We start from the raw sequence: 12,899 nt of genomic DNA on the forward strand, positions 1-12,899 counted from the left end.
AAATCCAGTTGGAACTTTTGATTTGATGCAAGGTATCTCTGTAGTCTGTATCAAATTTCGTAAAAATATTTACTTAAACGGATTATGGGTTATTCTTTTAAATCCCGTGGGATCACCAGGCTTTAGGAATGCAATTCCTAACAGCATAAGGGTTGTTAAAATAATCAGTTCTCAAATCGGTTCAGAAATCTCGGAGATATCGGAGGAAAAATCAAATCCTCCTTTTTTGAAAGTCGGTTAAAAAGTAGCCTATATTACTCCTTGGGTAATCCTCTACTTGCCTGTGACGGTCCCATCAAAATAGTTTTAGCGCGTTCCGAAGATTAGCCCGTTCAAACAGACAGAAAAAAACGTTTGATTCAGCTATGGCACCGTTCAAATAACCATATGAGCTTAGAGGTAGTTATTTTGAAATTATAGACAGACACCTTAATTTTTTTTATTATTATTATAGATAAACATATTTGTTCTCATTTTAAAAAACCTGGCCACTTGAGCGATGTCATTTTGTTCGTGATCTTTCATCTATGCAAGATCTATGCCTAGATCAGTGATACCTTAAGAAGATAATCTTTATCAATGCACTGTAACTCGCGCGAGATGACTCCTTCATGAGACATGGGCATGCTCCTTCACGGCCGGCACCCCGGTCGGTGTATACTTAACGTCGTTTTGGATGTAGGTAGGTGCCTCAGAGCTTCTACGATGAGACGCAGGCATCTATAATTCTGCTGGATCTGGAGTCGCTGCTTCTGGTACGCAGCAAGCTGCAGAGGGTGTAGCAGCAGGTCACAGCCCGCAGATCGGGGCTGCATATGTCAGGATTACGTAACCTAATTCTGAGAATTACTTTCTTCACCCCCCGCTAGATGGCGTTGAGCACAAGATCCCCAGTAACAAAATTTCCTAACCGCATTATTGATTTTCCCGTTCTCATTCCGCGCCAACTTCGTCCACGGCCCTCCATTCTTGTTTCGGAACTCGCTATAATTTAAGCAAGTTATATGTAACAAATTATTTAGGAAATAAGCCATGTAGTCAGTTTTTCAGTTAAAATTTCAATTTTTCAGTAGTTATGAAGTTATAATTATGTGCTATTTTTTGACCCAAATAAGTGAAAAGAAAAAGGTAGCGATGGAAACTAATATAATTTTAATGAGAGTGTGCAGGTAGCTTAGGCATCATGCCGAAACGCATACCATTCCACGTCGTTTATGCTACAAGTAAGTAATTTTTATACTCAGACACCTCTATATTTTTCGAAATACTAGCACTAGAATGTTCGTATTATTAGTAGGTATATTAATAACATTTCTTTAAAGTTTATTTAATTTATCTTAGGTAGTACTAAGTAAGTATAGTTTACTTATAATATAATATAAATTAGGTTGTAAGTGGTACTCGTATTTATTCTCTACCAAAAAGATAGGAGTAGTCAAATATTGAACCTTAATTGAAAAACCAACCAAATGCGAATCAGACTCGCGCACCGAGGGCACCGTAGATAGGTACCTACTTTGGTATATCCATATAATTCTCAATTTGGTTAAATTATTTACCTACATATCTAGACAAAAAATATATACATGCCTATTTACATTGTTATTATACTGTAAAAGTTAGCTACCTATATACTCATAGGATGGCTAAATATTAATAGCCCATCCTTAGTCCTCTAATATGTTTTCAGGCGAAGACAGCTCCTATCCAGCATGCGAGCTGAACGCCCAAGGGCCTGCAGCTCGCGGCTGGCGGAGCTCGGGCTCTCCGCCGCACGAACTTCTGCTCCGTCTTACAGCCGTCACGAACATCCACAAGTTGCAGCTGCTCGCTCACCATCAGCTCATTCGTAAGTTGTAACCCTCCATCTCTACTTCGTACCGTGTTCCTCATTGCTGAGCGTCGTTAACCCTTTGTATTAATCATATGGTAGGAGTTTTCTTGGGATAATAATGCAATCAATGGGTACCCAGATTCTTCCGCACACAACTCGATTAAAAAACGAGATTTCGAGTCTTAGGTTTATGCTTAGTACCTGTAGGTAATGTCCATTTTAGAACTCTTAAAGACTCCAAGTCCAGTGGTATCCGACAAGCAAATGCTACCAGCAACATTACTTCAGCTTGCATGCTGACGGTTTGGACGTGCTGATAGTTGGACTGTCAGTGACTTTGTTTCTCTTGCGAATTGTAAATATTTTTATTCTTTTTTTCTTCTTCATTTCAATCTTATCCTTACTGATAGATATTTTGGAACGTAGGTATCTTTTCATAGCTCCTTCTTGGATCAGGCAATTTCTTATTGTCCATATTTCAATACTTTTAGGGTCATAAAAAAGAAACATTGATTAAAGACTTTCGTTGTAATTAGAGTCAATATTATGAAGTCTCAAATTGGTTATGCCATCTTTCCCCATTTAGCTGCCTGCGTAGAAGTTTTGGTGTCGGGTGGTCTGGTATCAGAAGGAGCAGCTACTCCGTGCGGGGCTACATATACCAGCGTTGGTCGCGTCAGCCTCGCGAAGCCTGCACCACAAGCGCGGACTAGAGAACTAAGGTAAGCAAGCAATACAATACTGATGGTTAAGAAATTTTGGGAAGAAACTGCTACTTCGTGCGGACCTACATACACCAACGGGACTCTTCACCCTCGCGAAGCATACATCAAAAGCGCGGACTCTCTAGTCCTCTAACCGTCCATCTAGTAGCTCTCTAAGGGTACGGAAGCAATACTTAGTAAATTTTGGTGTCGGGTGATCTGGTATCAGAAGGACTACTTCTTGCGAGGCTACATATATCATAGGACACGTCACTCTCGCAAAGCCTGTCCCACAAGCACGGCCTAGAGAACTAAGATGAAGGAAGAAACATTAGGTAGGTAATGTAATGATTAATTTTTCACCTATGCAAATTTAATAATAATTATTAATGTGTAACTTTATGAGGCGAGATACAGATTAATTCTAAATATGTTTGGTAGGTAAGTATACCATCGGGAAATATTGTTGAAATTCTAGGATTAATGTTGCGTATAAAACATGGAATTAATGATTATGTTTTCGATATTTTGTAGATCTGCCGCTCTCCCAGAACCAACTGTAGCACGATTCGTTAAGCTTAGACTGTCCGGACCACATCCACCCGCCAAAGATGATGATCAGGTAAAAGCACCAGTACCTATCTCAATAAAGTTAGAAATCATTTTCAAAAATGTGTAGAAGAAACTGGAAGAGAAAAGTACTTACCTGAAAAATGTTCCTTTTAGCCATAACCCTTGTGAGTCTCATTGGAAGTGTATTTTGCTTTTTAGGTAGCGTTAATGGCAGTAAATGTCCTCGGTGAAGAAGTTGAAGACGTAAACAAATCAACTGCGTCTATGAAAACCGAAGTCTTCTTCTCACCTTATGACGATTTGGCCTTTGTCATGTACGTGGACAACGAAATCGCTGACCTGGTACGCAATTTGGATCGGAAGAAAAAAGCTGCAGTAGCTGGTAAGAAGATATTAGGTACAAATGATAAAAAGTCTTTATTTTCTAAACACCAAGCTTAAAGCCTTATGTGTCGACATCCAATCCACTCGCATGAAACGATTTTGCTCTACGTTTCTGATACGAGCAGCTGCTATAGTGTGGAATGCCTTTCCGGCTTCTGTTTACTGTCACGTATAATCTAAATACCTTCAAGTCAAGAGTGAACAGACTAGGCATGCGCTCCAACCTAGACTTCAATAAAAAAAGCTCACTCACGTATAAATTACCACTTTTGGCCTCTAGATTCAAGAGATTTAGCCTAAGAGCTAGAGTATCAGGAATGTAAGCAGATAATAATTGAATTTTACTGAGAGACCTAGCTTTTAAATATTGTGCATTTCCCGCTCCTTTTGTAACTTTAAATTTTCAGAGGAACGCTTCGAATATGCGCGACGGTTAAAATCTGCTGGCTCTGCATTAGCGGCTGCGGGCATAAGAATCGGCAGGTGGAGACTTCGCAAAAGGACAGCAGCGGCCAGAGATGACTTCGAGCTAGCGAGGCGAATGCGAGACAGAATAACTGACGCTCTTATAGGTGTAAAGGAAGACCCCGAGTTGCGAAGACTGTTTGAGGATGATGGAGTAAGTTAGAATTAAATTAACATTTCCTAGACCTTCTGAAGGTCTGAAAGTCGCTTCATTTTTCTGTTTACTAATTTCTTCTGTTGAGGTCCTATCTCCGATTCTCAGTCTTAATTCTTATTCAGAGAGAGAAAAATACTCATCACTTGGTCGGACAGCAGCTAGGCCACCATCCATAGATTTTTCCCGTACTCTCACTATAACATTTAGTTTTTTCTTTCTTTCAAAATAATAAAAAAATATTGTAAAATAGCCCCCTTATAGTATTTTATTTCTGGTCCTTTTAGCCGGACTCCCGCAACGACTCGTCCATGCCGCAAGCGTACGATTTCTCCCATCATCTCTCGCCGTCAGTCGCTGCTGGCGCACAAAGTATCGACATACCCTCACCAGTTCCACCCATAGAACACCACCCAGAGCCGCAGGAAGAATTCAATGGAATAGATGACTTAGATTGTCATCATATTCCTGCTGTAAGTATACGTCTATCTCACTAGTAAGCAGGCACTACAGTAGAAAACCACACTCTGCCAAAATATTAAGTAGCAATATTTTATAGAACAGGAAAAAAATTAGCTTAATAATTTAATCTTGTAATTTGATAGCAATAAAAAACTTAACACTGCCTGTAAATCAGTTTGGCAAACCCTGGTTCGGGTAGCTGCTACGAAAAAGAATATAGGTATAGTACGCGACAGGTCGAGATGGCAACCGGACTGAGGCGGCGGGACGCCACGCACACCCACACGTCATCCGCGCTATTCCGCATCGGGTTAAAGCGGGGGCTATGCGGGTGTGCGGGGCGTACACACCCCGATTGTCATCTCGACCTGTTACGTACTATAGTTAATTTTACTAGCAACTAAATAACGTTGATTAAGTAGACACATAGCAATTAATTAGATTTTTCCGTAACATTTTAATAGTCGACCGTCCAAACAATTGAAGATGAATTAGAAGTACAAGCAGAACCGGCCGAACAAATCGAACCCATCCAGGAATTAAAGCCAGAAATACAGAAGAAAGAGGAAGAAGAATTATTAAGAAAAGAAACAGATAGCCCACGTAGAAGTATAACTCCGAATGCTGCCAATGGTAAGTTTTGACAGTATTTTCACCGCACAATAACAAATATATGATATTAGTTCCTATTATTGCAGATAAATTGTCCTATTTTTCAGGTACCCTAGTAAGACGTAGAAATAAGAGCGCCGGGCCAAGATCTACATTTGAAGCCTATGAAGAAAGACTGTTACCGGCATTAAGGCAGTATGTAGTAGTATTTTTGTAGAATCTTTGAGAGTAGAAGAAATTCAGTTTACAGATATTGTTTATCGAATTTTTTTTTTGTAATAAATTGATCACTAAAATGGTATCAACCAATCAATATACCTATCATATTTCTTTACTTCTACAGTTCTCATACCAATGAGTACTTAAGAGAGGCTCGTGAAGAAGAGTGCAGTGGTGGAAGCGCTTCATCACATCCTCGCGTTGTTCATAAACTCAACGAGCGAGAGAGAAAACAAGCTGCTTTGCCAATACTAATATTTGGATATCCTTTAGTAAGTTACTTAACTTTGAACATTTAGAATATTGTAATAATTTTTTTTTTTCAGATACAAGTTAGCCCGTGACTGCAATCTCACCTGGTGGTAAGTGATGATGCAGTCTAAGATGGAAGCGGGCTAACCTTGAAGGGGTATGGCAGCTTTTATTAAACCCTTATGCCCCTTTGGTTTCTACACGGCATCATACCGGAACGCTAAATTGCTTGACAGCACGGCTTTGCCTGAAGGTTGTTAACTAGCCACGGTCGAAGCCCACTAGACCACAGCGCATCTGCGCCAGGGAGGTCGTCGATAATTTAGGTAGGTATATTGAAATAAGGAGTGTCCTGGCTAAAGTTGCAACAGCGTACCTAATACCTGTTGGCACCGTCGCGTCGAGTCGCGCATACAATTCGATTGCGTGTTTTATCATTTTTCTCAAGTCATAAAATGGTTGGGAGACCCAATTCTAGAGATAGTTAGCCATTTAGTTTATTTCGTGACCCTTATTGCAATACTAAAAACCAACCAACCGAAACAAAACCACAAAGTGGAAAATATGTTACAGACATCAAATAGATTTAGAATAAGTAGAGTAATAAGTAAAGTGCAACGAGGACGCAGAACCAAAACATTTTTTATTTTTTTTGTAGGTTGAAAAGTTCTTCTCGAAAAACTACTTGGACAAAGAAGAAGGGCTCGCGCGTCTTCGAGCGGAGCTGACGTCTCCATCCAATGGAAGTACGAAGACGTCTCCGAACAAGACCGCGAGAGCAGCGGCTACTTTGTTGCAGAGGGCTCTGAGAGACAAAGTGTTCTCAGTTTATAGTCAGGCTAACGAGGTCGTCAGGGTTTTGTTTAAGGAATTTGTGCCAGACAGGTTAGTAATCTCATACAGGACATTGGTGCTTAATTAAACTGTAGAGGTCTAAAGGATGCTATCTTTTCCCTCGAGGTATATATATCGTGAGATTTGTGTACAAAGTTGGCACAAACGAATTAGATCTCTACAGGTAGGTTATTATAACTAAGTCGATTAAACTTAAAAACACGAGCTTTGGCATTATGCCAGCTTGATGGGGAATTTGTAAGTTTACATTTCACAGTTTATTTACGTGCAAGATGCAAGTGTATTTTATTTAGCACTTGCATTTAACCTTTTGAGTATTAAGTATCTAATAGGATTCAATTACTGCTCGATATTAGCTTTTAAATGAACCAAGATTTTGTGATAGCACCTGTACCTAAAAGACAGTTGACTAATAAATTTCTATTTTGCTCTTGCAAATGTGTCTGTACGTATACTTCGTCAATATTTTTTACAGAGTGTGTGCCGCAGAGGTTGGACGTTGTTTAGAAAAATTGTTACCAGAATTACTTCGCGCTTGTGGAGACCCTGCACCCCGCGTGCATTCAACTGCTCAACACACTGTGCTTACTGTAGCCGACTGCCCGATGGTGAGGTTAGTGCTAAATTGCTAACTAATTATGTTATTAGTGACTGTTTCATTCTAGCTTGTTTGATTTAGCTAAACAACGGCAATAACTTGTTTAACTCATAGATATTCACTAACGCATGCTAGGTTAACTTATGAGCAAGCAAGAACCCATAATGCTTGTGGTTAACTGGTTCTATTAAAAATCGTTATCAATCATACCTATCCATCCATATATTATTTAGTAATACGTTTGTGAGACTGTCCGCCGTTCTTGACATTTATTTCAGATCTACCTTTCTTGCATCGTAGAGATAGGCATAGAGTACTTGTTACCTATAGAAACAAAGGTTTTCAAAAGGAATTTTAAAAATAGTCACCCAGGCAAGCCTTTGAGTATCTATTACTTCCTAAAGTTTTCAAGAAATCTTAAGTACCTCCCATAAATGAACCTTATCAACCTGTATGTAAATAATTTTTAGGAGTCTACATATAATACCGCAACAGCTCGTCCGTCCTGTCGCCGCCTCCATGCATCCACGCCTCGCGTTGTCCCGCCTTCAGATGCTCGAGCAACTAATCCTGAGTCACGGCATCTCGACTGACAAAAACAGGTTACTTGTATCTTTTTAAGTGGAACCATAATAATATAAGCTTTGACGATAAGATCTTTGCCATTGAAAACATTGTCAATTTTGAAACGGGATAACTAAAGCAATCCTTATTGACAAAGTTACGTGGAAGCAGCTGGGCTGAGTTTTCAGGTGACCACAGGATGGTACCTACTATTGTTCTGTTACATAACTTTTTATGATTAGAAAAGAGCAACTGCTGAGTTTCTTGTCGGCTCTTCTCAGTAGAATCTTCATTCCGAACCGGTGGTAAAGTCGCAAATTTAAGATAAAAGACACTAGTTGACCTACATGAAATAAATAAATGGTTTTGATTTTAATCCTAAACATCAATTACAGTGGCCTAACAGTCCGCCGACTAGCGGAATGCGGTGCAGCTGGCGCGCAACACGCAGCAGGCTCTGTAAGAGCTGCGGCTGAAAGGATCCTTCTAGCTGCATACGCAAGGTCACCCAGAGTTGTTAGAGCCCAACTACCACCAGACGACGCCGTTACAAGACGCAACCTCATTTACAGACACCTATTCCAACAGTTCGACAGAATAGATATGCAGGTACGTATAGTAGGTATCTTTTGTTATTGGTGTTATAAAACGATTTTCAGAAGCCTAAATACAATAATTTTATACCAAACAGAAAATGCTAAACCAGGCACCGACCGAAGAACAACTTCTTAACGGTGAAGATCAATCGACCTTAGAAGCAAGCGTCACTCAATCTACACGAAGTGGTGTTACAGTCAGTGGTATGACCACATCCTTTGGAATGTCTTCTTCAATGGACGCAACGTCTTCATACAGTTTAAAATCTAGTGCAAGTGGAGCTACATTAGCGCCTTCAAGTTTAAGCGGAAGTTTTACAACATCTAGAACAAAAAGTAGTTTGAAGAAATCACCGACAAAGAAGTACACACCAACTCGAACGTCAAAAGATGTTTCAGGATATCCTGGTTATAATAAATTGAGGTTAGATAGTGCTACTAGTCCAAAACATTCACCACGATCTTCTGTCCTTGGAAACGAAAAGGTAGAGTACTATTTTTGCATTCCGTTTATACCTACATTAATTTTCGAGCATATAATTTTCAAAGTTTCTTCTTTCAGGTACACTTTGAAGAAAGTCAAACAGATGAAGTTATTTATCGTCGCAGCAATCGTTACCCTGAAAACCGTCATTCTATGATACACTACGATCACGATCCATCCAAACCTCAACTTAAAGAACGACCGGCCACAGTTTATGAACCTTTGCACTTAGAATACAGAGACTCACCAACAATTGGATCGCCAAAGACCTCCAAAAATGATGTGCAAAGTATGGATTCTTTACCAATGGATTCCCCACAAATGTCCAAAAATGATTTAAGATGTGATTCAGATAGCAGGAGTCTAGATTCCCCAAAACTTAAGGCTGATTATTTTCGAGACGTTGGCTTGGAATCACCAAAACTCGTAGCTGGGGTTAGGAATTTGCATTTAGATGAACATAGTCAAATGGAAGAGAGCGGGTATTACAGTCCGGGTAAGGCAACTTTAACGCTGAAGCAATACGGTTTTGATGATTCTTCATTAATAGTAACTTGTATTTTATAAACCACACAGGCAGAAGACAAGTTCTTAACAATGAACAACCGTACGAAGGTTACGAAGCCGTCGGTGCTGATGCAAGTAGTGAAACTACTCCAGAACCTGTATGCAAGTGAGTATCTGGTTATTTCAGTGTAAGCAAAACAGAAATGACAAATTATTCTTCTGGTCTTTAAAATTCATCGCAAATCTCTTTTACGTGTTCAATATAAGTAAGGATTCATAATAAGTTTAGTTTGAGTTTTAATTTGGTGAAGGTAAAAGTAGTGCTATTCTTTTCCACTACATTTAGTCCTATCGTTTTAGTTTAGTAATTCCACCATTGAACAGTAGGTATATTTCTAGTACATCGTGTACGTGGTGTGGGCGGCGGGTGCGGGCGTCGGCGCTAGAGGCGCACTATTGGCGTCGCTGCGTGCTGCTTGCGCGCTGTCCGCACTGTCACTTTGCGCTCGAAGCTAGAGCTCTACATGCGCATCTTTTGGGTGAGTTTCCTATTCTTTGGATAAATGCTTAGTATTTCTTGATTTTGGTTGGATTTCTTATTTCTGGCACGGCGTAAATACATACATGAGACGACGCCCTTGATGTTTGCGGACGAACCGGCTTTACGGTACCATCTAAATACCAATAGAAATAATTTAACATTGTTCTGCTGAATTTTAGAGGTTGGTATAAACTCGTCTCGCCCCTGCTACCTGTTAGTTTGTAGTTACGTCTCCATTTGCCGACTGTAAGAAGTATCTCTTTAGGCTGTGGTTCAGGTGATGTGTATGAATATTATTCGTGTATTATGTAAAACGCTCTTCATCCGTTAGTCAATTATACTTATATTCTTCACCTTACCATCCAGAATAATCCCGACCCATATTATAAATGCGAAATTGTGTTTGTTTGTTGGCATAAGCCAACAAACCAATTTAACCAATAATGGTTTGTCCTTCTTTCATGTCGCAACTCGCAACAGAGCAACGAGTTTACGTGATTTTTTGCACAGTTATAGTTAAAGACCTGGAGAGTGACATAGGCTTTATTTATATTACCAGTACCTAATTTAATCACTGAACTTGGTAAAGGGACACTTTCAAGTCTTCAAACTTTGGTTTATCTTATTAATTACAGAAGAATGCTCGCTGAGCGAAGGCCTGTGGAAGGCGTGCCATAAATGTGGAGCTGCCTTACGTACTGATGAAAGCGAATACCACGTCAATTGTATACGTACGTATTTTGATATCATCGTCATTATTTCAGTCTGTGGACCAATGAGCACCACTCACAACCACATCCGGTCCAAATCCTTCCTCATCCAAGTATTTCTCGCCACCCCTGTGATATTGTCTGTCCATTTAGACTTTAGACGGTGCCACACTCTTACACAGCTTCATTCTAGAACTTTCCAGTTACCTACAACAATCTTCGCTTCTACGACAAACATCGCATATCACGATTTTTAGTGATAGACTGAAAAAGCACATAACTTCGGGCCCGGGATCGAACCCCCGACCTCCCAAATATGACTATCACCGCTCTTAAATGTTCTACTTATCATATTTTAAAGTATCTTGAAAAAACTTTTTGGTTCTAGCTCTCGGCCTCGACGAATGGAAGTGCCCATACTGTCTCACAAACGTGCTAGCGCGGGACCTCCCTTGGCAGAGGCATCTAATGCAATGTCCTCGCAACCCTCGACTGACGCAGCAAAACTAACGGGTACTAGGAAATAATGTGTTGAATCCTAATCTAGATACGCATAACTGATTTTAGAAATATTAACAAAAAACCGGCCATGTGCGAGTCAAACTAGCATATCTAGGATTCCGTAGTTTGGAAACTTAATATTATTAGAAATTATTTGGTTAAATTAATCTACCGTCTCAAAAATAACAAACATAAATTACCTTTCATCTAGTGAACTAACAGCAATATAGCAAGCGCCCTGAGCGCGCGGACGGGATGCTGTGAAGACAAAATGTAATGGCGCTCTATGGGCCGAAGTGCAACAAGTGCCCTCCGCGCACTCGTTACGTTTCATAGAGCGCCATCCATTTTCTCTGATGGCGGATCCAGATGTTTGTGACAAACAGCAAACAACAAGCACTGGCAAGCGTGTGGACAGCCGACGAGTGTTTGCGTATGCTTGCTAACGCTTGTGAATGCTTGTCGTTCGATCCGATCGGCTGCAAGGCAAACCAAAGACAAACACTGTGTATAAAAAGTTATCTATGGTGTTTGCCGATGCTTGCTGTATGTTCTGCCGCAAGCATCTGGCAGCACCATCACACTCGCACTCGCACATTCCAGTCCCAACAGTGTGACCGAACTTTTGCTATACCTATCACGAAATGCAACAAGCGCCTGGGCGACCGTTAAGTTCTACAGTACCCCCAGTATAAGATTTTACTTCGATAGTTGAAACAAAATAACGTCAAAGTAAAATGGACCTAAATGGGTAAGGTGATTCGAAGTAAAAATTCAGTACCACTGATTTTAATTTCGCAACGTTTCCGCTTGGAGCACTGGCTCTAAATATATTTACAAACTTGAGCATTAAAACAAGGCAGTTAAGGGCCATTTTACTTTAACACAAGTGAGTCGACTCTCAAATCACACTTCACACTTTCACACTTATATTATAAAGGCGAAAGTTTGTATGTTGTGTGTGTGTGTGTGTGTGTGTGTATGTTTGTTACTCCTTCACGCAAAAACTACTGGACGGATTTGACTGAAATTTGGAATGGAGATAGATAATATCCTGGATTAGCACATAGGCTACTTTTATCCAGGAAAATCAAAGAGTTCCCACGGGATTTCGAAAACCTAAATCCACGCGGGCGAAGTTGCTGGCATCGGCTAGTACTATTTATACTCAATATTGGTGAGACGTAATCTCTCATACTGAGGATACAGGACGGCATACATGTTGTCTTGATGGAAGACGACCGTGCAGCCTGGGCGCCAGCCATATTAGTCCCTAAGCACCACACTTCGATACTGGCAACGCTAACAGCGTCACAGTTCAAGTAATATGCGCGACAAACGCAAAACTTTTTAAAATCGGTCATGCGTAACGGTTTTTGTTAATTATTTATTAATATTTAGTCTTTAATTTTCCTCCGTATGGAGAGTGAGGCTTTAATTTTAGATCTCAACAACAGTGTGGTCTGCGATACGAATTTGTAGTGCAATAAATATTTTATTTTTAATAGCAGTAGTATACTTTGTTTCTGGTTGACTAATTTATACGTTTTTATGTAGTGTGGTAATACCTACCTATATGGGTAATTAGTTTTCTATTAACTTTGGTTTTTATCTAATTTTTACTTAGGCTAACAAAAAATATTCAATATTCAAATATACCTGGTAGTGTCAATTCTAAAATTCATTACCAATGTACTTATTTTTATTTACATATTGTATAATTTTATAATATGCACGTCCTTTAAAAATAAGTCTTTTGTCCTAGTTATTTGACTAGATTTCTGCCTATCAGCTTCCTTGTCCATTTCTACCGTCCAGGTTTATGAATTCCGTCGCATAGAATGCTCACTTTTATGTTTTTAAGACTACAATTAATTCAAACTG

The 12,899-nt window shown here is 39.8% G+C and overlaps 1 protein-coding gene across 1 annotated transcript; it reads left to right on the top strand.

Annotated features, from left to right (window-relative positions):
* The first annotated feature begins 952 nt into the window (after positions 1-952).
* On the top strand, positions 953-11,752 carry LOC123865647 (centrosomal protein of 104 kDa). Its single transcript, XM_045906829.1, has 20 exons — positions 953-1,223; positions 1,691-1,849; positions 2,421-2,556; positions 3,073-3,160; positions 3,310-3,493; positions 3,903-4,114; positions 4,402-4,587; positions 5,041-5,209; positions 5,296-5,383; positions 5,532-5,679; positions 6,318-6,544; positions 6,990-7,127; positions 7,583-7,714; positions 8,072-8,285; positions 8,368-8,757; positions 8,835-9,252; positions 9,333-9,429; positions 9,663-9,802; positions 10,440-10,535; positions 10,903-11,752. Exons 1-20 carry the CDS (start codon positions 1,184-1,186, stop codon positions 11,022-11,024), a joined length of 3,384 nt encoding a protein of 1,127 aa, XP_045762785.1. The 5' UTR covers positions 953-1,183; the 3' UTR covers positions 11,025-11,752.
* The last annotated feature ends 1,147 nt before the right edge of the window (positions 11,753-12,899 follow it).

The sequence above is a fragment of the Maniola jurtina genome, chromosome 5 (assembly GCF_905333055.1).
Source record: "Maniola jurtina chromosome 5, ilManJurt1.1, whole genome shotgun sequence".
NCBI classification, from domain to species: Eukaryota; Metazoa; Arthropoda; class Insecta; order Lepidoptera; family Nymphalidae; genus Maniola; species Maniola jurtina.

Excerpts from the sequence above, each read along its gene's own strand:
- LOC123865647 (XM_045906829.1), top strand. The coding sequence starts at position 1,184 with ATGCCGAAACGCATACCATTCCACGTCGTTTATGCTACAA. Across the intron at positions 6,545-6,989 it reads AAGGAATTTGTGCCAGACAG|AGTGTGTGCCGCAGAGGTTG; the intron begins GTTAGTAATCTC and ends TATTTTTTACAG. Across the intron at positions 9,803-10,439 it reads TCTACATGCGCATCTTTTGG|AAGAATGCTCGCTGAGCGAA; the intron begins GTGAGTTTCCTA and ends TATTAATTACAG.